Source organism: Tachyglossus aculeatus, chromosome 13 (genome assembly GCF_015852505.1).
Source record: "Tachyglossus aculeatus isolate mTacAcu1 chromosome 13, mTacAcu1.pri, whole genome shotgun sequence".
Classification (NCBI taxonomy): Eukaryota; Metazoa; Chordata; class Mammalia; order Monotremata; family Tachyglossidae; genus Tachyglossus; species Tachyglossus aculeatus.
Window position 1 is genome coordinate 18,205,141 of NC_052078.1, and position 23,588 is coordinate 18,228,728.

Genomic DNA, 23,588 nt, shown 5'->3' on the forward strand with positions numbered 1-23,588 from the left:
TCCTTTTATAAGCTTTTTAGAAATGTAATATAAAAAAAAAAGATTTTAACAAAGCATGTAATAGAAGCTGCTCAAAAAAAGCATTAATCTAGGTCCAGCCAGCATTTTGGAAACTTTCACCAATGGATTATTATTAATTGTATTTATTGAGTGTTTACTGTATGCAAAGAACTGTACTAAGCACTTGGGAGAGTACAGTATAACATCAGGCACATTCCCTGCCCACAAACAGCTCACGGTCTGGAGCATTCTGGAAAAATTTAAAATTTTGGTTTTGAATGTTGTTACGCACATAATCTAGCCTTGTGAAAATATTTCTCATTCAGTATAATGGTACAGTCCCATCTCATAGTACAATAGAAATAGACTATGGAACACCCACTTTTCTAAAATCCAAGTGATCTAGGACCCTCAATTCAGCAAATCAAATTCAGTAATATTCACTGAGCACCTGACTCTCTGCAAAGCACTGCCCTAAGTGCCTGGGAGAGTTCTGTAGAATTTGTAGGCGTGATCTCTGCCCTCAATAAGGCAATATTTATGCATGTGGCATTTTAAAATAGGTATTAGGTTTTTAAGTTCCAGAACGTGTCTTCTGGCATGAATTATTTGTAGGCTCAGAGTCTCTCTCTGACGTGGCTGTGCCAGTCTTTACATTGACCCTTGAGTGGAATGCAAGGGGCGGGTGTAGGGTGATGGCCAGGGCAAGCCTGGCATTCATTCATTCATTCATTCAATCGTATTTATTGAGCGCTTACTGTGTGTGCAGAGCACTGTACTAAGCGCTTGGGAAGTACAAGTTGGCAACATATAGAGATGGTCCCTAGCCAACAGTGGGCTCACAGTCTAGAAGGGGGAGACAGACAACAAAACAAAACATAGGAACAAAATAAAATAAATAGAATAAATATATACAAGTAAAATAGAGTAATAAATATGTACAGACATATATACATATATACAGGTGCTGTGGGATGGCTCCAGGGTAGAGATGGAGACCACAGGGAGCTTCTCGGAGGGTTTGAGAAGATGTCTGCCCTGCTGGGAAGCGTGTGGGGACTGCATAGTGCCTGTGGAACTGGTCTGGAGGTAATGCTGTTGGAGGAGCGCGCTTGGTCTGTTAGGCCCTGTACAGGCCAAAAAAATTAAAAAATTTCTACTCATGGGTTGAGCTCCATACTAGGCACTTGGGAGCATGCAACTGCATTCATGGAACTTACATCATCAGCAGTAGTTTGTTAATGGTATTTATTAAGTACTTGCAGTGTGCCAATTTATTAAGCACTTCTATACGCAAGGCAGTGTTCCAAATGTTGAGGGGAATTAGCAAAAAAAAATAAAATATATGACCTGGTTGTTGCAAATCTAAAGGGAAAGATTAAAGTGTTAAAGTGTAAATGCAACAAGGAAAGCAGAGGAAGTCTTTCCCGTTTCCCAGATTTAAAGGAACAGAGAGAGACAGAGAAGCAGTATGGCATAGTGGAGTGGGCCTGGGAATCAGAAGGTCATGGGTTTTCATCCTGGCTCTACCACTTGTCTGCTGTGTGACCATAGGCAAATCACTTCACTGCTCTGTGCCTCAGTTACCTCATCTGTAAAATGGGGATTAATACCGTGAGCCCCATGCGGGACAGGGACTGTGTCCAAACTGGTTCGTTCGTATCCACCCCAGCGCTTAGTATGATGTGTGACATATAGTAAGTGCTTAACAAATCCCATAATTATTATAATAGTTATTATTATTAGAGACAAACAGAAAAGAAGACCCACAAATAGAAATCCCAGGAAGTTAAATTTTATGGCCATGCACTGAGGTAGCTGTTCAACCACTTAGCAGACCCGTGGTTTGGTCTGATCCCTTGTGGTAGATTGGGCCCTAAGTGGCTACAAACCCTGAGGCAGACGATCTGGCTCACTGGCTGCACCGGTTTGGTCTCCCTGCTCTGAATTTCTACTTTCAGGTACTTGCTGATAACCCAAGACAGCCATTGACTGTGACCTTGGGCAAGTCACTTAACTTCTCTGGACCTAAGTTTCCACATCTCTAAAAGGGGGATTTGATGCCTGTTCTCCCTGTTAGACCGTAAGCCCCATGTGGGACAGGGACACTGTCTGACCTCATTAACTAGTACCTTCCCCTTATGCTTAGAGCAATGTTTGATACAAAGTAAGTACCTATCGAATACCATAACTATAGTAAGGAAGCTTAAAGGATTGAAGTTGGTTTTAGGGTTCTTTGCCCCTTGCAAGCCACTCAAACCCTTTCAAGTGGGGCAAGCTCATACCTCTTTAACTCTTTTTGGCCTTTTGTGGGCTCTTTGTCCCTTCCAAGCCTTAGAGCTAGCTTGCAGTTTCTATACTTCTCTGTCACAATATCCAGCTGCCAGACAAAACTCTCTTTAACCCCTGGTCAATCCTGAGACAGACACAAAGCCCCCCATGTTAGCTGCCTTAACGAGCACTAAATAAGTTGGCTGGAAATTTTCCCTCTCTGTAACAGAACCGAACTTTTAGGCTAAATTGGTTTGAAGAAAAGTTCCATCACCTGGATAGAGCTCACCGTGAAGACCTGCCGTCCTTGACAGTAGTTGCCATTTTAGCCCTTCCCAAATCTGTTTTTGGAGCCGCGTAGATGCAAATTAAATAGCAAGTTAATATAATGGTGGGACTGCCCGAGTGCTAGAGTTAACTTCTCATCTTTTGTATTTATCCACTTAACTGGACACCAGGGGCCTCTTGTTAACGTAGTCGTTCTAAATATAACTGGGCTGTTGTAGCTTGTTTTGGCCAGCCCTCAGGAGCTCCTGCAGACAAAATAGATTGATAGTAGATTTCATTTTAATTCCTCTTTCCACCCAACACTCTGTTGTCTCCAGTTCAAAATCACCAGAAATGAATCTTATGTAGACACGAAATCGTATTTTTAGACTAGGATTAGCATTGGCAGCCAACAGTGTTGGCAGTACTGGGAGAGATTTAAAGGAATGCAATGTTTCAAAATCTTGTTCCCCGTTTATCCAGTCTTCCCCAGGCATTTCTTTAGCACCTCTTAGGCCTCAGCAATTTTAGTGTCCGGGGGATTGATTAAGATAAAGAAACACTTCTCTCTTTGAGCTTCCTTGGAACCGGGTCCAGACTGAGGATCGTGATTATGGGGTTTCAATTTGTCCACCCTAGCTTTGATGGAAAACTTTTGAAGTGGCACAGAGATAATAGTGGTGACTTTGTGGGGCGTGTAAGTAGTTGCCTCACGTAATGTGGTGCACTGTATCAAGGGCTTGGCAAGAACAGATTAACGAAATAATAGGTTCTCTGCCCTCAAAGAGTTTATATGCTAGTGAAGAAGACAAACATGAAACTATTTACAACTCGAGAGGTGTAAAATAATTAAAATAGGCATATTTATATGAGTGCTAAGGAGACTGTAGATAAGTTCATAAATGCTAGATGTATATGTTTGTGACTGGGTCTGGACTGCTTATCTTTTATCTTTCCCAGGGCTTAGCACCGTGCTTGGTGGATAGCAAGTGCTTTAATACGCACTACCTTGAGAGAGAGATTTATAAGGTGAATTTTTCTTTAGAAAATTATTTTTAGAGCCTAGATCTGCACAGCATGGCGTAGTGTAAAGAGCACAGACCTGAGAGTCTTGGAACTTGGGTTCTAATCCTGGCTCTGCCACATGTCTGCTGTATGATCTTGGGCAAGTCACTTGACTTCACTGTGCCTGTTATCTCATCTGTGAAATGGAGATTCAGACTGTGAGCCCATGTGGGACATGGACTGTGTCCAAACTGATTAGCTTGTATCTACCCCACTGCTTAGTACAGTGCTGTGCACGTAGTTAGTACTCAGTAAATACCACTGGTTGGTTGATTGAGCTAAGAAAAACTGCTAAACTAATACTAGCAGCAGTTACACTGGGTGGACCCTGCATTAAGCATACATCTGTCCCACTTTAGAGCACATTCAGGAACCCCAGTGCCACTATGTCTTTACTTATTTTGAATGTTCCCCAAGTGCTCAGCAAATACGTTGCTCTGCACACAGTAAGTACTCAGTGGATACCATTGATTGAATGACAGATTTCATTTCAGCACTTAGAACAGTGCTTTGCACATAGTAAGTGCTTAAAAAATGCCATTATTTTTATTATTATTTCAGGCTTTCCAACTTCCAGTCCTTTTCCCCAAAGCCTCCTTCTCCCTAAGGGGACTTCAGGGAAGTATCCAGAGTCTAGGCTGAGTCTAGCACAGTGAGGAGCTGTGATGCAGAGTTCCCAAGACAGCAGTTCATTCATTCAGTCGTATTTATTGAGCGCTTACTGTGTGCAGAGCACTGTACTAAGCGCTTGGGAAGTAAAAGTTGGCGACATATAGAGACGGTCCCTATCCAGTAAGACAGTTTCCTTGGAGGCTCGCACAATGACACAGTCTTCTGAAGAAGTACTCTGTACTGTGTGAACAGCCTCAGCCAAATGCTGTTTACCCCTTTCAAGCTTCATTGCAACAGATATCTTTTTTTCAACCTCCTCACCCCCAATATTATTCAGTTAATGAATTGTATATGGTTAGTACTTTCAAGACACATAACTTCTTAGAAGTTGTTAACCTGTGGATCTTTGTGCTGCATTAAGACCCAGTGTTCTCTTTTGCAGGGCCAGAAACAAAGCACTTAGAAAATATTCCCAACCTGCATGTTCCCCCCTGAAGGGATTTTTGGGAGGTTTTTTGTTCCAAACTCAATCAGCCATATTTATTGGTAATGTTATGTTGCCAATTTGTACTTCCCAAGCGCTTAGTACAGTGCTCTGCACATAGTAAGCGCTCAATAAATACGATTGATGACGATGATGATGATGATAATTGTGGTTATTTTGTATATTTGTGGTATTATTGAGTGTGTCCTGTGTGCAGAGCACTGCACTAAGTGCTTGGGAAAGTACAGTATAACAGAGTTGGTAGACACATTCCCAGCCCACATTCAGAATAGTGCTGTCTCAACAGCTCGGAACTGAGAGTTGATATGGCCTTAAAGATAAGAGGGTGCCATTGGTAGGGAGGGGCACAGCCAAGGTACCATCAATCAATCAATGATGTTTATTCAGTGCTTACTGTGTGCAGAGCACTGCACTAAGCATTTGGGAGAGTATAATACAGTAAAGATGGTAGACACGATCCCTGCCCACAAGGAGCTCACAGTCTACACAGGGAGACAGGCATTAAACTAAATGGCAGAAAGGGGAAAAGATTGAGAGTATAAGAACACATACGTAAGTGCTAGGCGTGGGGTGAATATCAAGGGTTTAAGGAGGACAGACCCAAGTGTATCGGCAATGCAGAAGGGAGGGCCAAGAGGGGCAATGGGGACTAAATCAGGGAAGGGCCCCCTTTCCTTCAACAACTGAGCAGCCTTTTTTTTTACTAGGCCTAGTCCTGCCTCAGTTATGTGCTCCCTTCCCCTTCCCAGGCAGGACACTTAGGCAAGGATCCCCTTGCCCTGATTTCTGCCAGAATTACTAGAGTTGCACTGAGACTCATCTAAACCTCCATTCACCTTGTCCAAAGGTTGGAGTTTCTCGTTTGAGTTGATGAAAAAGAAGTTATACCGGTAGAGAGTAGAAAGTATCTGGAGAGGTGGGGAAATTTTGCCTCCCTCTAGAGTGTACTGTTTAACTTTTTCCCTTAAAGTTTAGTCTTGTAGTTTCTGGGTGCACAGCTGTTTTCTGATTCATGGCCAAGAACACTTTCTTCCCTCTGTTCTTAGCAGGAATCCGCAGCCATTCTCCAAGATGCAGTCTGGCCACAGTTATCTAGGCCTTTGCCCCTCTTAGCCTCTAATGTGAGCTATTGCAGTTCATTCTGCTTGAAAGCCAACTGCAAAGCTTCCACTGATTTCCATTTCAGCAGTTTACGTAAGGGTGGAGGCATCTAGAAACTACTAAACCTGTTCTTTCCTGACTACCTTCCTTAAATCTGTTAAGTATAATTCAAAATTTTGTCTTTATTCTCTAAAGCACTACTTGATTTGGGCCCTATCTGCTTCGCCGCCTTGGCCCACTGGAGTAAAAGGGAATTAAGTTGATTGTGGAAGCATCTTTTTCTCCCCATTTCCTGGCCCCATCCTGCCTTACTCCCCTTAGCTCCTTCATCCCACTCACTTCTCCAGTGTCTGTTTCACTTTTCCAGGCTTTTATGGTCTGGCATGATGGACTGTATCTGTCACCATTTTAACTTTGTCTTCCTTCTGAACAGTAAGATCTGTTCATAAACCCTAGGAGCATTGTTCTGGAATTGGAATTTAGAGCTGGGAGAGTACACCTGGAGGCTGGACATTTTTCTCTGTAAAGAACTTAACAATTTTGACCTTTAGGGTACAGTCCATGGCTCAATATTTTGGTCAAACGTCTGTTTTGCTTCCTATATTACTGTTATTATTATCATTATTATAAAGTACCATCGAGTCATTTCTGATTCATAGTGACTCCATGGATAGAATTGCTCCAGAACATCCTGTCCCCTGCCATAATCTGCAACCTTTCTAAAGGTTCTTCCATAATCGTTGTTATCGTCCCTGTCCATCTAGCCGCTGGTCTGCCTCTTCCATGTTTTCCCTGGACTTTTCCTAGCAGTAGTGTCTTCTCCAGAGACTTAGTCTCTTGATTATGTGACCAAAATCTGCTAATCTAAGTCAAGTTATTTGCCCTTCCAAAGACCACTTTGATTTAATTTGCTCTAAAATACATTTGTTTGTTTTTCGGGCAGTCCATGGTATTAGCAAAAGCCTTCTCCAACACCACATTTCAAAGGAATCAATGTTCTTTCTATCCTGTTTTTTCACTGTCCAAATTTTGGATCCCAACATTGTCACTGGAAACACCATAGAATTGACAGTTTGTAGTTTTTGTGGCAATTGTTGTTACTATATTAGTATGAAATTCATTTATTGCTCACTACTGATGAATGTTACTCGTTGTTGTGATATGCACCCGGAGGCGAGGCATTGAATATGGTTTTATGAATTGAATAAATAAATATTACCTTACCCAAACAACCATTACAGTATGTGCTGTATATTTGGGCTTTGGGTTTTGACTCAAGCCCTGGAATATATGTCCATCTTTGTGTTGCAGGCAAACTGAGACCAAGTCAGAGAACTCTTTAAAACCAATTCAAGCATCGTTCTTATTTTAACGTTTTAGAGGACAAAATGCTTGAAAAATCACTGATTAGTAGAGGTAGAAGGAAATGTTTTATAATACATTTATGATTTTTACTCTACAGCATCATAATTTCTTCGGTAAAGGAGGGTATGTTCGATATGTGATTGAATGATAACTGGTTCTCTTTTTCCCACTCTAAATTCCTTGTAACGTAAAGAATTTTGGTGGTGTTATAGAAGGAACATAGGTGTACCAAATAGTCTCTTATCCAGCTGATACTCTTCACTTCCCCAAGTCCCCACCAAACTGTACCATGTCACAGTTCTCTCACCTTCTGACCCCTAGCTCCTGCTTTTCCCCAAACCTGATGCTTTCTTCCGTACCAAAATCCTCCAGACCACAGCTCTCTCCATCTTTAAAAGTTCTACCTTTAAGGTTCTACCTAGTTCAGGAAATAATTCACAAAATCCATCCGTAGCACATAACTTCTTTAATCTTATGCATGTGCGTATGTGTATATGTACATAGATGTGTACAACTGTATATATTAATCCGTACTGTCAATCATTTCAGCTGCTTCAAACTGATGTGCCTGTACTGTTTCCTTCTTATACATAATCTTCCTCTAGCTTTCAGTGTCTTTAAATAATGTTTTGTCTAGCCCATTAAATTGTAAGCTTAAGGGCAGGGAGTATCTGACTTGCTATAGTTATACTCTCCAAAGCACTTAGTATAGTGTCTACCACTCACTATATACTCAGTAACTATCATTGATTGGATTAAAAGGCTTTCTTCCTTTTAAAATATGAAAGGAATTGAAAGTCGAAGAGATCCAAGTAGGAAGGATGCGAACGTTATTGAAAGCCTTTGAGACTGTCAACCAGAAGCTGCTGTATACTAATGACTATGCTTTTGAAGCACATTCCCAAGATGAAATGCACGTGAATATGAACTACTTTGCAGAGTCAGCAAAGCACTGTGGACTGACTAATTCTGAAGAATACTGAATTATGCCACTCTGCAAAAAGGAAACTCATGATGTCCAAAATTTATTTAAAGATTTTCATCTCCTCTCCAGAGCTGAATGCTAGGTCCAAATTCTCCTTTCTGGTCAGTGGTGCACAAATGCAATTAGGAAACCCCTGAAGAAACATGGCCTAGTGGAAAAAGCCTGAACCTCAGAGTCAGGAGGTCCTGGGTTCTAATCCCAGCACTGCCACTTGTCTGCTGTGTGATTTCAGACAAGGTACTTAACTTCACTATGCCTCAGTTTCCTCATCTGTAAAATGGGGATTAAGACTGTAAACCCCATGTGGGACACGGACTGTGTCCAACTGGATTATATTGTATCTACCCCAGTGCTTAGTATGGTGCCTGGAAATAAGTTGGAACAGTTCAGAATTGGAAATAAGTACAGACCAGACTTTGGTTCTAGTAAAAGTATCAGAAAAGTACTAGAGAAGCAGTGTGGCTCAGTGGAAAGGTTTTATCAAATGACGTAATTATTATTATGTGTAACTCAACAATATGAAGTCAAGGTAAGTTAATTCAGTGGTAGACATCACCTCAGTCACTACTGGAGATTCCTGATTGTATGGCATTTGTGATAGTGGGCTGCTCCCCCAGAAAGGCTCTGAACAAAAGTAGTCTGTCAGACTTTTCCCAGACTGGATTACCATTTTGGGAAGAGCCATTTTACCTAAGCTCAAGGGCCTCTTATCATACTATCTCCTGTCCACATTTTGAAATAACATTTTGAGATATTTTGAGTGGAAACAGTATGGGTTTGGGAGTCCTGGTTCTGCCTCATGCCTGTTGGGTGATCTTGGGTGAATCACTTTTCTGTGCTTCAGGTTCCTCATCTGTAAAATGGGCACCCTCCTCCACTGAGCAGCGTGGCTCAGTGGAAAGAGTGTGGGCTTTGGAGTCAGAGGTCATGGGTTCGAATTCTGGCTCCACCACATGTCTGCTGTGTGACCTTGGACAAGTCACTTCTCGGAGCCTCAGTTACCTCATCTGTCAAATGGGGATTAAGACTGTGAGCCCCCCGTGGGACAACCTGATCACCTTGTATCCCCCAAGCGCTTAGAACAGTGCTTTGCACATAGTAAATGCTTAACAAATACCATTATTATGATTATCAGAGCAGTCATTCCTGCATGAAAATTACTTCACCACTGCCGCTATGGCTGCCCTTTCGTTTAGCAGCGGTCAGCACCTCTACTCACATAGACCCCCACTGAGAGGGGGGCTGCCAAACCAGGCCCAGCCCTGCTATAGGAGTGATCTGGGCCCATCCCCTGGCAGCAGGCTGACCTCAGAAATTGACAGACACACTGCAGTGATTACACAAGTTTGAGTGAAACTAAAGATCTATAAAGTTAGCATAGTGCCCAACGTCTATGTCTGTAAGAACTGAAACCATACAGAAAAGACACCCAGTTTCTACCACAATTTTGTTTCCCCCAAGAACCGTGCTTGACATCAAATGGCAAAACAGAATGACTTGAAACAGTCAATTAACCAGCTTTGGAGTAAAGCTCATCCCAACATAACTTTTCTGGGTGGGACATGTGAACGGTACACCCAAGCAACTGCTATATGCCTAGGTGAAATAGGGCATACAGAAACTGGAAGGGTAGACAAATATTGTAAAATAGTGATACACAGCCTTAAAGAAAATGGCATAAAAATTGAGTAGTGATTGGACGATAACTACAGCAGGTAGACAAGGCAGACTTGCAACAACCAGGAGAGGGATTTCCCCACTTGGGTGGAATTTTAGGAATTTCAGGGGACAGATTTGAAAACTTCAACAGGCACTGTAAATGGCAAACATCCTTGAGACAATTTTACAGGGACTGGATTGTGTACGAAGGGTTTTTCAGCTAAACTCATACATAAGAATAGGATTTCGCTATCATTCATTCATTCAATCGTATTTACTGAGCGCTTACTGTATGCAGAGCACTGTACTAAGCGCTTGGGAAGTACAAGTTGATAACATATAGAGACGGTCCCTTCCCAATAGCGGGCCCACAGTCTAGAAGTGTGACTAGACTTTACTATCAGTAAAGTCATCTTTGAAAGGGAAGGAGTTTTCACCCCCACACACCCACAAATACATTCATGTATTTGAGCCCTTTGCTAAGAAAAACGGGTGAACCTCAGTCCTGAGACTTGAGGACCAAGAACGTGTGTGAAGGAGTTAATCTATTGTAGTGAGAGTGGTTTTCCCAGAGCCTCTCACATCCTCACATCCCTTCTAGCCATGTTCCTGCAGACATAAAATGGAATGAGTCAGTAAGGAGGCAGGGTGAAGTGCCCAAGTGATGGTAGTATAGGGATGATGCCGTTCCTTAGTGCCATAGCTCAACAAGCATTTTCCTTCTTAGCCATCTACTGTCTTTGCCACCCTCATTAGCCAGCTGTTTCTGAGGATTTCAATATCAACTTTGTGAAATGTTCTAGGTGTTTCTAGAATAATACCTAGAAAGTGTGTGTGTATATAATAATTTAGACCTATTTCTCCTGCACACGCACACACCTTTAGTACCTAATTGCACAGTTTATCTGATATAATGCAAACTGTAGACATTCTGTAATGTTGGAGACCAGGAATAATAGGTGACTGACAAAAATGCTTATTTTTAACAAGCTAACACAAACACTTCCTTGTGTATAACCCACTTTGATCTCCGTAGGCCACGCCATATGAATGCAGCTGTGGCCAAGGCGTCACAGCCACTGGAAGATTAGAAAAAAGGTAGCATATGAATCTGAAATCTGCATTCAATTTGTGCCTTTACATTTAGCAGTTCATCATTTCATGTTATGTTTTAGTTGTATGAAAATTATTCAGTAGCGTTGAGTAATAACAGATTTTTCTGTAGTTAACGCAACGTTGTTTGGGTGAATACAGAATTCTAGGTATCACAGGCTGAAAATATGGATTTTAATTAGAGTTGTGTGTCCTCTGGAATACCTGGCACGTTTTCAGAAAACATGTTGCGTTCCCGGAACTGATTTGAGCCGTGCACGATTCTTTTGTTTTCCAATTATATGGCCTTGCAACTGCGGTCGTGTCACTAGCCCATAAAGCAGTTACTTAAAATGTATGAGGATATTCTTCCTCACAGAATTCCATCTGAGTCGTTCAGTCAGCTTCATAGTACCTAGGAAGCCTGTGTCATTTTATTTTCAGGTAAAGGTTCCTGTCTTCTGGAATTCATTTTTCCAGAGTCACGGTTCTGACAAGCTTTAGAGCAAATGCACTATGTTCTGGTGAAGGCAGGGCTCTCGTTGAGTTATTTGGGTGGAGCAGTGATGAGAAGTAGTGGGTGAGAGGGAGATCTTTGTCTTCCTTTTGTGACCAGGTGTTACTAACCACTCTGTATAACAGCTAGCAGCTGAGGGAGAAGTGACAGCATGAACTATTCAGATAATGAGCACTGACTCCTGCCTGGGGTCTGGGCAGAAAAATGACATGTTAGCACTATTTGAATGGGTCCTGCTGCCACTACCTCAGCCACGGTCATGACACGCTTCCCCATTTTCATAGAACTTTAGTGATGGCATTCCCTGTTTAAAATGTCCCCACTCTCCTCATAGTGAATCTTCTGGGGTTAGGAAGAGAAGGTAAACAGGCCCTTGTCAATCAGGATGTTGGGGCTGTATGTGAACTGGGATCTCAACAGGGTGTGAATGACCATATTCAGTAAGTGTTTTTGAAAATAATGCTTCCTTATGCCAACTGAGGAGAAGCAACCAAATTAAACCAAGTGGGTAAAGTCAACTAGAAGTAGTAATAACATTTATTGAGTGCCCATTTTACAGGGACCTTACCCTCTAATTGGATGTCTAATAGTCATCTTTCTATTAGATTACCTTCTTAGACTAGTATAAGTGAAATCAAATCAGAAGTTAGCAATTAGCTTCCGCCCCTTTCCCTATCACTCCTTTCCCCAGAGCTGCTAGCAAACAGCAAAGTTGATGCATTTGTTTTCCCTAAACCCTGATAGAGGCTGGCACTGTAAAGAAATAAAAAGAAGAAGGGAGCAAGAAACATGAGGAAACTGGGTAACTCCCAAGCTGTGAATTATCCAGCCCGAAATTTAAGAACTTAAATTGGGTCCAGCATGTAGATTTACTCAGTTAATTTCTCTTCAGCCCATCTTTCTTCCTCTTTTTCTTTTTTTTTTTTTTTTTTTTTTTGTTATAGCTATTACTGGATATGGTTGGCTCTCCAGATGAAGCCCTCCAGGAAGCAGCAGCTGGTTGCATATCAAACATCCGCAGACTGGCTCTTGCTACCGAGAAGGCAAAATATGGTTGAAGTCTGAATGGTTTTGAATGGCTACCCAAAATCAAACTGTCACTTCATGGACAGGCAGCATAAATTCACACTTAGAAAGCATTTATTAGCAAATTTAGGCATCCGTCTAAATGCAGACATGTGAATTAAAAATGTGAAGGTTTTTTATTCCAAAAATTTAGTTATTCAGTTGATTTGTTTAATGCTCTGTGTTAAAATGAACATCAATTAAAATCTATGAAACTGATTGTCCAGGAACTTAAGGCGAAGTTATTTGTTTTCAGTCTGCATGTCAGCATAGCCGTGATTGTAATGACAACGTTACCTTCATAATGCATAGTTGCCAGCAATTGAGAATGTCTCGGGCAATCTCCCTTCTGCTAAACCTGTCTAATCATCCTGTCATTATGGCTTTGCTCATTTGATCACTTGCACTGCACAAGAGAGGGTTGAATGTATAGATGCATTGATTTCACATCTGCTTTTGTAAGACTGGAGTAAGCAGCTGGAGAAGTAAAGATCATTTCAAGGTCACCCCAGATGTCTCCTAAATAGGTCCAGCAGCCTACAAGATATCCTTGTATTTTTGTAACCGAATCAGGTGATCTGAAACATGAAAAAATAAGCATGTTTATGTTTGGACTTTAGAAACATAAGTTTCCTTTTATAAATTTTCCCTTAAGGGATTCACTAATCCCTTCAACAAGAACAGAATTAATTTTGTTGAAATAATGATAGTGTGTTACTGTCCCTAAAGCAATTACTGAAACAGTTTTCAGCACATACTGTACTTTCTTGAATAGTAATCTGCAAACACATAGAAATGTTAAAACCCACTGCAGGAACTACATATGTAAACTCCAGAGTACTAAGTGTTTAGGAGCTGACATTGCCCAATAGCAAATACTGATCTGAAAAAAGTGCTATGTGCCAGTGAATGTAAATTCATTCATTTGAATTATAAGGGTAGACAAGTCTCGTAACTTTGAAGGGTAGGCTGTTATTAATTAATTCCAGTTAATGTTTGTCATTTGGGGCAGATAATGGACTACTGTAATGGAAATGCAAATCAAGTATATAAATTTGGGGGGAGAAATAGATTGTAAATGGGAAATTCTATGATCCTGGGATAGATGTTGTTCGATTATCAGAAATTGTGGGTTATGCATAGAAGTTTCTGACCAGTCATCACCCAGTCTTGACGCCAGCAGGAGTTTAGGAAAAGAGTGGCTTTCCTCCATCTCCGCACAGCCAAGTCTTCCCTCTTCTTCCCCAGCAGTTTCCCCACAGCTTCTCCCTTAGCAGTTCCTCAGATAACACGGTCACCTTCCATCCAACACACGGTTCTCCTCCATCTCACAGTGCTGCTGGCCTTTTACTGATTAGGGAGCCCTTTTCTCTAATACGATAATAAGACTAAATAATGAAGCATATACTGAAGTGATAGGAAACTACAGAGACTTTCAAAATCTCTGCCAGCAGTTCTTAATATGCACAATCCCTCTGTAAGGCAAGTTAGCGTGCATTTTTAAGAATGGTTACAGAGCTGGAGTAATACACTGCTGAATAAAGAAATGGTATTAACTACCGTTTATTTTCAAAAATGCATCTGCAGTGTTCTCACTTTAATTTTCAGCAGTTGCATATTTGTAAGACTCTTCACAACTACAAGCTTTGTTTCATTATCTGTTTTCTCACAGTGCATTCCTCCAGAAGTATGTGCATAACTGACACAAGCAGAAAAGTGGTATGTCGTTTATATTGTAGACCGCCAACTCTTATGGAGTGAATGCCCCATTGTCACCACACTCTGCCAATCTGCTGACAGTCATTCTGATATCCTATTGTGTTTTCTACTTTGTACGGTATTGGTTAGTATCGTGCCTTGATAACATTAGTTCTGTTCATTAATTGAAATGTTTAGTTTTGCATAACGTTTTCCAGGTATAAGCTGGCACATATTTTTGGATTTCTTCTGACTTATTTTCAGTCTGTAGCACTTTGTCAAATCTGCAAAGTTATTCATTATCATTTTCATGTCTGCTTATGTGCCTCACAAGAATGTAGTCATTCCTTGAACTAGTCTCAAAGGCTTTTTTGATGTTGTAGCCTGATGAGGGAAGAATTTTGTGGTGGATGGAAGCAAATTCTGACTCTAGTTTTCCAATCCCTTGTTGCATCCTCTAGCATTGTGGCAGGGAATAGGTTTGAGACCTGGCCCCGCTCCAGGAGAGACATCCAGCATGTTAACCAGTTTCTCCAGCATCACCTGTGAACTACAATGAGCACCATTTGAGAGAACAAGATTACCAACAATGAAATCTTGGAAGGCAGTCTGTTTACCAGCATGGAAGCAGTGGTCATAGCCAGAAAACTTCACTGGGCAGTACATTTAAGGAAAATGGATGACAGCAGGATACCCTAACAACTAATGTAGCGTGAACTGAAAGAGTATATGCAAGCTGGGAAGGCTTAGTAAACAATTCAAACAGTAAAATGCAGTCACAAACAATGTAACTTTAAGTGGACTGCTAAAAAAAAAACCTGTAATAGACCAATCACCCTAACAGACAGCAATCAGAAGAAGGGTTGTGCATATAAAAATCAGAAACTAAAAGTCAAGCTTGAAAACAGACAGATCTTATAAGGCACAGCTGTTATTGTACCAGCAAGGGATCCCCTTCATATTGTGGGAAGCAGTGTGGCCTAGATGGAAAGAGCCTTGGAATCAGAGGACCTGAGTTTTAATCCCAACTCTGCCACTTACTGCTGTGTGACCTTGGGCAAGTCATTTAACTTCTCTGTACCTCAGTTACCTCATCTGCATAATGGAGATTTTAATACCAGTTCTCTCTCCTAGACTGTGAGCCCCTTGTAGGACCCTGATAATCTTGTATCTACCTTAGCACTTAGTACCAGGCTTGCCATATAGTAAGCTTTTAACAAATATTGTTATTATTATCATTATTATTATTATACAGGAGGGTAAGTCAAGTCACATTGAAACATGGATAAGATCTCTCCATCAGTGTCGTCTTGGAAAATGAAGGGCAGCCACATATATGTTTATATCATTATTCAAAAAAGCACATACCTTTGGCAAAAAAGGTAATTATATTGCCTTTCAAGTTGCCTTTGGGTTTTAAAATCATCTCAATTTAGTCAATTGGAGGAAATTATTCCATAAAAACATTGTTCTTTTTAGGAGGAAGCTAGTCCATCCACTAATATCTTCAACAAATTCCCATCATTTTCAATGAAATTCAGGAAAAATTGAATTAAAAGTAATGTAATTCAATTAATCCTGTTTTCCTCTACCCAACTGGAGGGAAACAATGAATACTTTAGATAGAAATTCATAGTATTCTTTGTTTTACTATAGCACGTGGTCTCATTATGTGTTTTGACTTCAACACTATTAGGGAAATAGGGAGCATTCTTCCGACAATGCAGACCTGTTTGGCTACAGCACGGAACTGTGTTAGAAGAAACAGTCTGCGTGATTAGGTGCGGGGACCCAGCCTCAAACACTGTAAGTATTATAATGTGGATTTCCCTAAGCCTGTATGAATGTAACTCTAGACTGTGAGCCCGATGTTGGGTAGCGATTGTCTCTATTTGTTGCTGAATTGTATTTTCCAAGTGCTTAGTATAGTGCTCTGCACACAGTAAGTGCTCAATAAATACTGTTGGATGAATGAATGAACGAACCCGCCACGTTATAGGAAAACTGGATGTATTTAATGTGTTGGGTTAAAATGGTTTGTACCTTAAGTTCTTGTGAAAGCAACTCGAGTTTGTGGCAGTTTTTCAGCTCAGTTTCTACCTTTTTTTTTGAAATAATGTAACAGAAAACTGTGATCTAATTAGCTGAAATTTCCAAGCAAGTGAAAGAACCGGTAAGTACATTACCTGTCCATGTGATGTACAGGGAACAACTGTACAATATTACTTCACCATCACATGGTTAGAGCGCTCATATTTTTTCAATTACTTTTTCCCTTGATTTTTAATAGTTTTTTTTTTAGTTTTTTTTAAAGCATTTGGGAAAGAAGGCCCTTAGAATTCATTCCTCAGAATTATTTTAAAAGTAAGGGCTTTGGTTGTAAGGAACTCTATTTTGTTGTTCCTTAGGATATTCAGAGATATGTGAATTTGAGCTCTCTGAGTTGTGAATAGCTTCCACTGCTGCTGTTCAGCTCAGTGGAAGTTTGAGGAAGAATTCTCTAAAGGAGCTCTCAGCCTTCACCAACCTTTATGCTGCGATATGCTCTGCTGCTCTAGCAATTTTGAAGACATCGTGGACTAGCCCTGAGCTGCCCGCCTGTTTAGTCTGTGAAGTTTCCTCTTGTGAAACTCATCACTACAGCTGGTCTGTTGCAGGGTAGAGACCTCTGTACAGCCAGCATAGTTCGGGTAGACTCAGGGTAATGAGAACTTAAAAGTAAACCTTATTTGTAAAACTCTATTACATCCCATAAATTCACTGGAATAGGTGAAAGATGTGTCTTTAAAGCGAAGTGGGGTAAAAGCCTGGTTCCTGTCAGATGGCAGTGGTGTAGCTTAAATTTCCAAGGCATCAACATTGAACTGAGAATTGAAACTGTAACTGAAGCTAGGAAGTAATAATAAATAATAATGGTATTTAAGGACTTACTATGTGCCAAGCACTCTTCTAAGCGCTGGGGTAGAGACAGGGTGATCAGGTTGTCCGACATGGGGCTCACACTTTTAATCCCCATTTTACAGATGAGGTAACTGAGAAGTTAACAGAGAAGTTAAGTGACTTACCCAAGGACACACAACAGACAAGTGGCAAAGGCAGGATTATAACCCATGTCCTCTGATTCCCAAGCCCACGCTTTTTCCACTAAGCCACACTGCTTCTCATGAGTTCATGTATAAATTCGTGTCCCTCCCAGGATAATAAGCAACTCTATTATCGGGCTAGATGTGAAATTGCAAGGCACTTGATTAGTTGTTCTATTACAGTAATAATAATAATAATAATGATGGCATTTGTTAAGCAGTTACTATTTGCAAAGCAGAGAATTGTGATTTAGAAGTGGAACAACCCATTCACGGGATCCTGGGCAGGAATGAAGCTTGAGGCTCTGGGGTCCCTCTCTTATGGGAGACATCAGGGCCACGCTACCTGGGTGGGGTCATGTGGGGATGGGGGGAAAGAAGGGAGGTAGAGGAAAGATCAACCTTTCTGGGTTCTGTGCTTGCCTCTCTGGCTGAATCTCTGACTCTTGCCACCTTTCTCTTTCCAGTCTTTTTCTCGCCGTGTCCCTGGAAGCCCCATCTCCTGAAAGCCCTCTGTCCCCAAATTATTCCTTCATTTGACTACCAGGGGAAAGTGTAGCATCTCTTTTCCTTTCAAGATCTTAGCAATAATAATGAGATTTGACTGGAAGTAGTTAGGTACAGGGAAATGGGCTTGATATATCATATATATATATATTTTTTTCACATTTCACTGAATTCTGATTAAAATAGTAAAACCATTTTTGACCTTCCAGTTTTTCTTCTGTCTACAGATTTTTGTCAGATGCAAGTTTAGAATGCCACAGGCACTCAAACAATGAGGTTGATGATGAATCCATGTTAAGTCAAATGAAACTGATAGGAGAATCTTCTTCACCCAGATTTCAAAAGGTAAGAGTGGGCAAATGTTTGGATTTATGTTTTCCTAGGAAAACCAGCCTATCTTTCTTTCTGACCTTTCCTTTTGTGTATTTGTCATAATTTGTTGCTGCATCTCCCCCTACTAATTCCATTTTCCTTTCAAGTTTTCATTTTAAACCTGCCATTTAGTATTATTTTCCCACCTCTTTTTACATCAATCCTACCAAATGCTTATTGTGTATTCTACCTTTGGAGACATTTGCTCTTTGTTTTTTGGAAGTATGATAAATAGTTTTGAAATGTCCATATTATTTTGGATGCCTTGTTGATAGGAGGTGGTGTAACAGATGCAGTCTTTCCCCCTTTGATATTCCTTTAATGAATCTTAAAGGAACAGTGAAGCTTTCATTCGCTACACCTATCAGCACACAAAAAAATCTTTTCCTTTGCCTGTGTCATCATGATTAATTGCTTGATAATAGACATCCTTTTCTGCTTAATGGACTTATCTCTTGATGTGCAAAATCAAAGTTCATCAGTAAGACTTAGGTGTTTTTTCTATTTATTTTCACGTTTGCATGCATAAGAGCGTATAACCACAAGAACTTAGCATTGTACAGTATCATATTACTGGTATAAAATGCTGGTACTAACACAGAGAACAAAGAGGATCATCTCAATATAAACAAATTTACAAAAAGAGAGCATGTAGAGTAGTAGATTTTAACCCGAGATTTTGGGGAACACTGATATTAGCAAAGTTCAAGTTGGGTTTTTTTTTCCCAAATAAGTGTGTTTTGTTCTAAACAGACCAGATAAGTATCTCTTGAGAAAAGAACAAACTAGCTCCTTCACCTCTTGTTTTTCATTCATTCATTCAATCGTATTTATTGAGAGCTCACTTGGTGCAGAGCACTGTACTAAGCGCTTGGGAAGTACAAATCGGCAACATATAGAGATGGTCCATACCCAACAGTGGGCTCACAGTCTAGAAATGGACTCACAGTCTAGAGCTTGCTTCTTCAGCTGAGCAACATTACTTCTCCCAAGTGCTTAGTACAGTGCTCTGCCCACAGTAAGCACTCAATAAATACAATTGATGGAATAAGGGGACATTTCAGTCATATTTCCCTCACAGTTTACCAACAAACCTTGGTTGGACTTGAGGCTCTGCACAGTCAAGATTTTCATTAGCTCCTAGGGAAGACACTAAGGTCGAGGACTGCATAATTATCATTGTCCCATTTAAAGCAAAAGAAGACCAAGTGCAATTTCTAGGGCTCTAATAGTTTAAAAAAAATGGCACAAGAAGCATATAAAATGAGCTCCATCTCCCACCAGGCACCTTTCCCAACCCCCTCTTTCCTAATGCCTACCAATAGTTAAACTGCATCTCTGAAAGAAATGGTACTAGAGATGATGACCAGTGAGATTCTGCCTTGGTAATAGCTCCTGGAAATGAATCAGTCTTATGCGTTATGCTGCATAAATAGATTGCAATTTGCTTTCTAAAAGGCCATAAATATACAACACATCGTGGTTTCTCGGAGTACGGTATGCTTTATTTTGTTAAGGACATCTTGGCTAAGGGGTTTCCCTTATTCTATGCGTATGTTTTATAGACAAGTTTGCTTCAATTTATGTGACCATTCCTCTGTTATTTCTTTGAGCTGTGCCAGATAATCAGCCATTTTGTTTTAGTGCTTTCTTTCTCTTGCCAGATCTCTTGAATTCCTGCTGTTTCTGTTGGCAAGGTGGATGTTTTATCCAAATTTACATGGGCTCCAGTGTAATTCATCTGTTTGATCTCATGCTACAAAGACTGTAGTCAATTGTATTTTGGGTGCAAATCTTTCCCCTTTTTTTTTTTTTTTCATCTGACTATTCAGTCCTCTGCCAGGAAAGGAAGGTCTAAGGGTTTCAATCACTTTAAAAGTATTACAGGCCCCCGGGGCTGCTTGGGGATCCTTTGTTCCGTTAGTCCAGACTGCAGTGCTAATCCTGAATGACTCTGAGGTGTGTTCTCCCAGAAAGCACGGTTTTCCTAGGGTGGAGGTGGGGAACCACAGTCCTCCTTTTCAGTCCTTTCAGTGTTTTTCGGAGGGAGTGTTGATCTCCCCTCAGGACTGGGAGACCATCTGGATCAACGAACCCAACTTGCTCATTGCATTCATCATCATCATCATCAATCGTATTTATTGAGCGCTTACTGTGTGCAGAGCACTGTACTAAGCGCTTGAGAAGTGCAAATTGGCAACATATTCCATGCCCCAGCATGGCTAACGGGGGTGAGATGTGAAGGAGGCTGTACACGTCACCGTCACTACAATCAATTCCCTGACACCGGTTCACACTCCTGAAACAGGATGAAACAGAACATCCTTCTGGGCTGGGGTCTTCATCATTATCATCATCATCATTGAGCAGGAAATTAAGCATGTGACATACCTGTGGATGGCTGGGAGGCAGCAGAAGACAGATCATGTTTCCCTGGGCATGGGCAGTCAAAAATTGCTATAACTCTTTTTTGTCTTCAAGAAATTTGCAACGAAAGAGGTAGAAGATAGCATATGTGACATTACAAAATGCAACCTTTTTTAGTATTATTATTATTGCACCTACTACTACTACTACTACTAATAATACGGTTTACGGGTTTACTATGTGCCAAACACTGAACTCAGCACTAAGACAGACACAGTATAAGCAGATCAAACATAGTCCCCATCCCACAGGAGGCTCACATTTTAAGGGGGAAAGAGAACAGGTAGCTTATCTGGTAGCTTAACTGAGGCACAGAGAAGTGACTGCCCAAGATCAGATAACAGGCAGTTGGCTCTACATTACTCTTATCAATCCATTTGCACCCACTGATTGAATTCACCGCCTATGCTTATCTGCTATATAAGCTGTAACTGTGATCGCCATGAACTCTGTCTAGTCTTCCATTCCCTGATGACTCTTCCAATGTGGCAGAGCCCTCAAGGCCCACTGCTCTCACCTTGATCCCCAGAGAGGGCCCAGAGCATCCCAAGAACGCAAGAGTAGCTTGCTTAATGAGGGCAGTTTTTCATTTCCAATGGTATTTTCTAAACCTTTATTGAAGGTGTAAATAATTCAGTGTTCATTGCAATTGCTGTATATTACTTGAAGCAATAAACAGCTCCGGGGCCTGATTTAAAACAGAAGCCTTACTAACACATTTCAATCTCAGAGGCCTTTGCTATTTGGAATATTCTCCTAAAAGGTGGAGATTATGACTAAAAACAACAAATTGTGCTTTGAAAAGGAAGAGAGAAAAGCTCTTTCTCCTCCACTTGTGAGGTTTGGGAATGTGTAGTTTGGTTTCTCCCCCAGAGGCTTCCGATGAGATCCACTGTGGTTCTGTAACAGCAATATTTTGGGAATTTTTCATTGTTTCCCTGCTCAGGGTTCTTAGTTGCAAACTTGAGCTGCTTTGACCTGGTGGGTTGGGCCTAATCTTTGCCTGGAAGTGTAGTGCTGGAGAAGCAGCGTGGCCTAGTGGGTAGAGCCCGGGCTTTGGAGTCAGAGGTCGTGGGTTCGAATCCCGGCTCCGCCACATGTCTGCTGTGTGACCTTGGGCAAGTCATTTAACTTCTCTGAGCCTCAGTGACCTCATCTGTAAAATGGGGATTAAGACTGTGAGCCCCGCGTGGGACAACCTGGTCACCTTGTATCCCCCTCCAGCGCTTAGAACAGTGCTTTGCACATAGTAAGCGCTTAACAAATGCCATTATTATTATTATTATTATTATTAGAGCACGGACATGGAAGTCAGAAGGACTTGGGTTCTAATTCTGGCTCCATCACTTGTCTCCTTTGTAACCTTGGGCAAGTCACTTCACTTCTCTAAGCCTCAGTTACGTCATCTGTAAAATGGGGATTAAGACTGTGAGCCCCATGTAGGACATGGGCTGTGTCCAACCGGATTAGTTTATATCTACCCCTGCTCTTAGTACAGTGCCTGGAACATAGTAGGCAATTAATAAATACCATAAAAAAACAGCAGGGGTAGGGCTGCCTGTTCTTTGACTTTGGCACAATAATAATCCTGAGCCCCTTCCTCTTCCCCCTTCTTCCTCTTCTCCCAACTTCTGGCTGTTTCTAACCCTTCCCATCTGCCAGACTAGAGCTCCTGTGCATCATAGCAACCCCGCTAGCCTTCTCTGTGGCAGCAGTGGGGAAGGCAGTGAGCAAGGAAATTCTGACTACATCCTCTGCCACTGGTAGTACGGCTGACTCTGCTGCTGGTTGGCATCTCCCTCCACTAATAATAACAATAATAATAATAATAATGGTATTTGTCAAGCGCTTACTATGTGCAAAGCACTGTTCTAAGCGCTAAGCACTATTCCACTAAACTGCCCTTCCCACTCCCTGCTCTTGTCCAGGTCAGACTGAGACAGATAATGGGACTATGCCCACCCTGCCCTCCCCCCCGCCCTCACTCTGAAACTCTCTTCATTGTCGATATTCTGTGCCGTGTCTTCAAGTTCGTATCTGGGTTCTCAGGAACATGCCACATAATTGCTCCAAGGCATTTAGATATCCCAGTGTGATTGCAAGAATCAGATTGGACATCATAGGAACTAAATATCTGAGCAGGCTGCAACAGCCAGACTGATTCATAGTCTGTGCATGAATCTGAGAGTGGGCAGTTGTTTAATAACAGCTTTCCTGGAAAACAAAAGATATTCAACTCTTAGGTAATTCACTTTAGAGTCACAGTTACGCAGAAGTTTCCCAGGGAGACTCTTGTAGGATTATAGATTTATCATCTATTATTAATAAATTCAGAGAAAAGTAAGTGGGGATAGAGGAATTTCTTAGAATTAAGGTGATTCAAACTTCACTTCTACTTTCCTAACGTGTAGCCAGTTTTATGGAGATGGGTTACATCTTGATGAAGGAGTAAGGCAGATTTGAAGGAGATTATGCCTGATGGTTTCAATTTTCTCAGTAGAGTACCTGGCCAGATCATTTGGGGCAAGAGACAGTGGGGGTGACAGGGGAACAGGAAGAGTGAGGAGAGAGTTTAATGTCTGAAACGATTAGCAAAGGCCACGGGCATGGGAGTCAATAAGGTTAGATAAATAATGTTGGGCAGAGAGGGCAGAGCTTTAGCCCAGGGACCACTTGGAGATGGATGAGGTTAGTCTGATATCTCGGTTTCAGTGCCCCACAGTTCAAGGACAGGAGCAGAGGAAGCATCCTGTGGAGGTGATCCAGGGCAGTGGGTTAGTGGTATGAGATCGATGGAGAGATAGGGGATAGTCTAAATTTCAGATTCTAAGCCCTGGTCTATCAAGGCCAGTGTTTTGTCTCCAACAAATTAGTAAACCTGAACTTCATGCAGTCTTACTCCTTAGAAACACTTCCATGATGTTTACTTCCTTCTTCAAACAGCTGGTCACAAACACATCCTGATAAGAAACGCCCTCAGGCAGATACTTGCAGGGC

The 23,588-nt window shown here is 41.3% G+C and overlaps 1 protein-coding gene across 4 annotated transcripts in view; it reads left to right on the top strand.

Moving 5' to 3' along the window:
• Positions 1 to 23,588, top strand: part of ODAD2 (outer dynein arm docking complex subunit 2) — a 148,704-nt gene that overhangs the window by 119,830 nt on the left and 5,286 nt on the right. For 2 of the 4 annotated variants that reach the window (XM_038755483.1, XM_038755485.1), the window contains exons 19-20: positions 10,867 to 10,928; positions 12,384 to 13,100. In XM_038755483.1, the coding sequence (XP_038611411.1) occupies positions 10,867 to 10,928; positions 12,384 to 12,504 (183 nt within the window). In that variant the 3' untranslated portion in view covers positions 12,505 to 13,100. Of the gene's footprint in view, positions 1 to 10,866; positions 10,929 to 12,383; positions 13,101 to 15,898; positions 16,009 to 18,019; positions 18,138 to 23,588 lie in introns of those variants that run through there. The other 2 variants (XR_005453642.1, XM_038755484.1) reach the window with 2 other exon arrangements.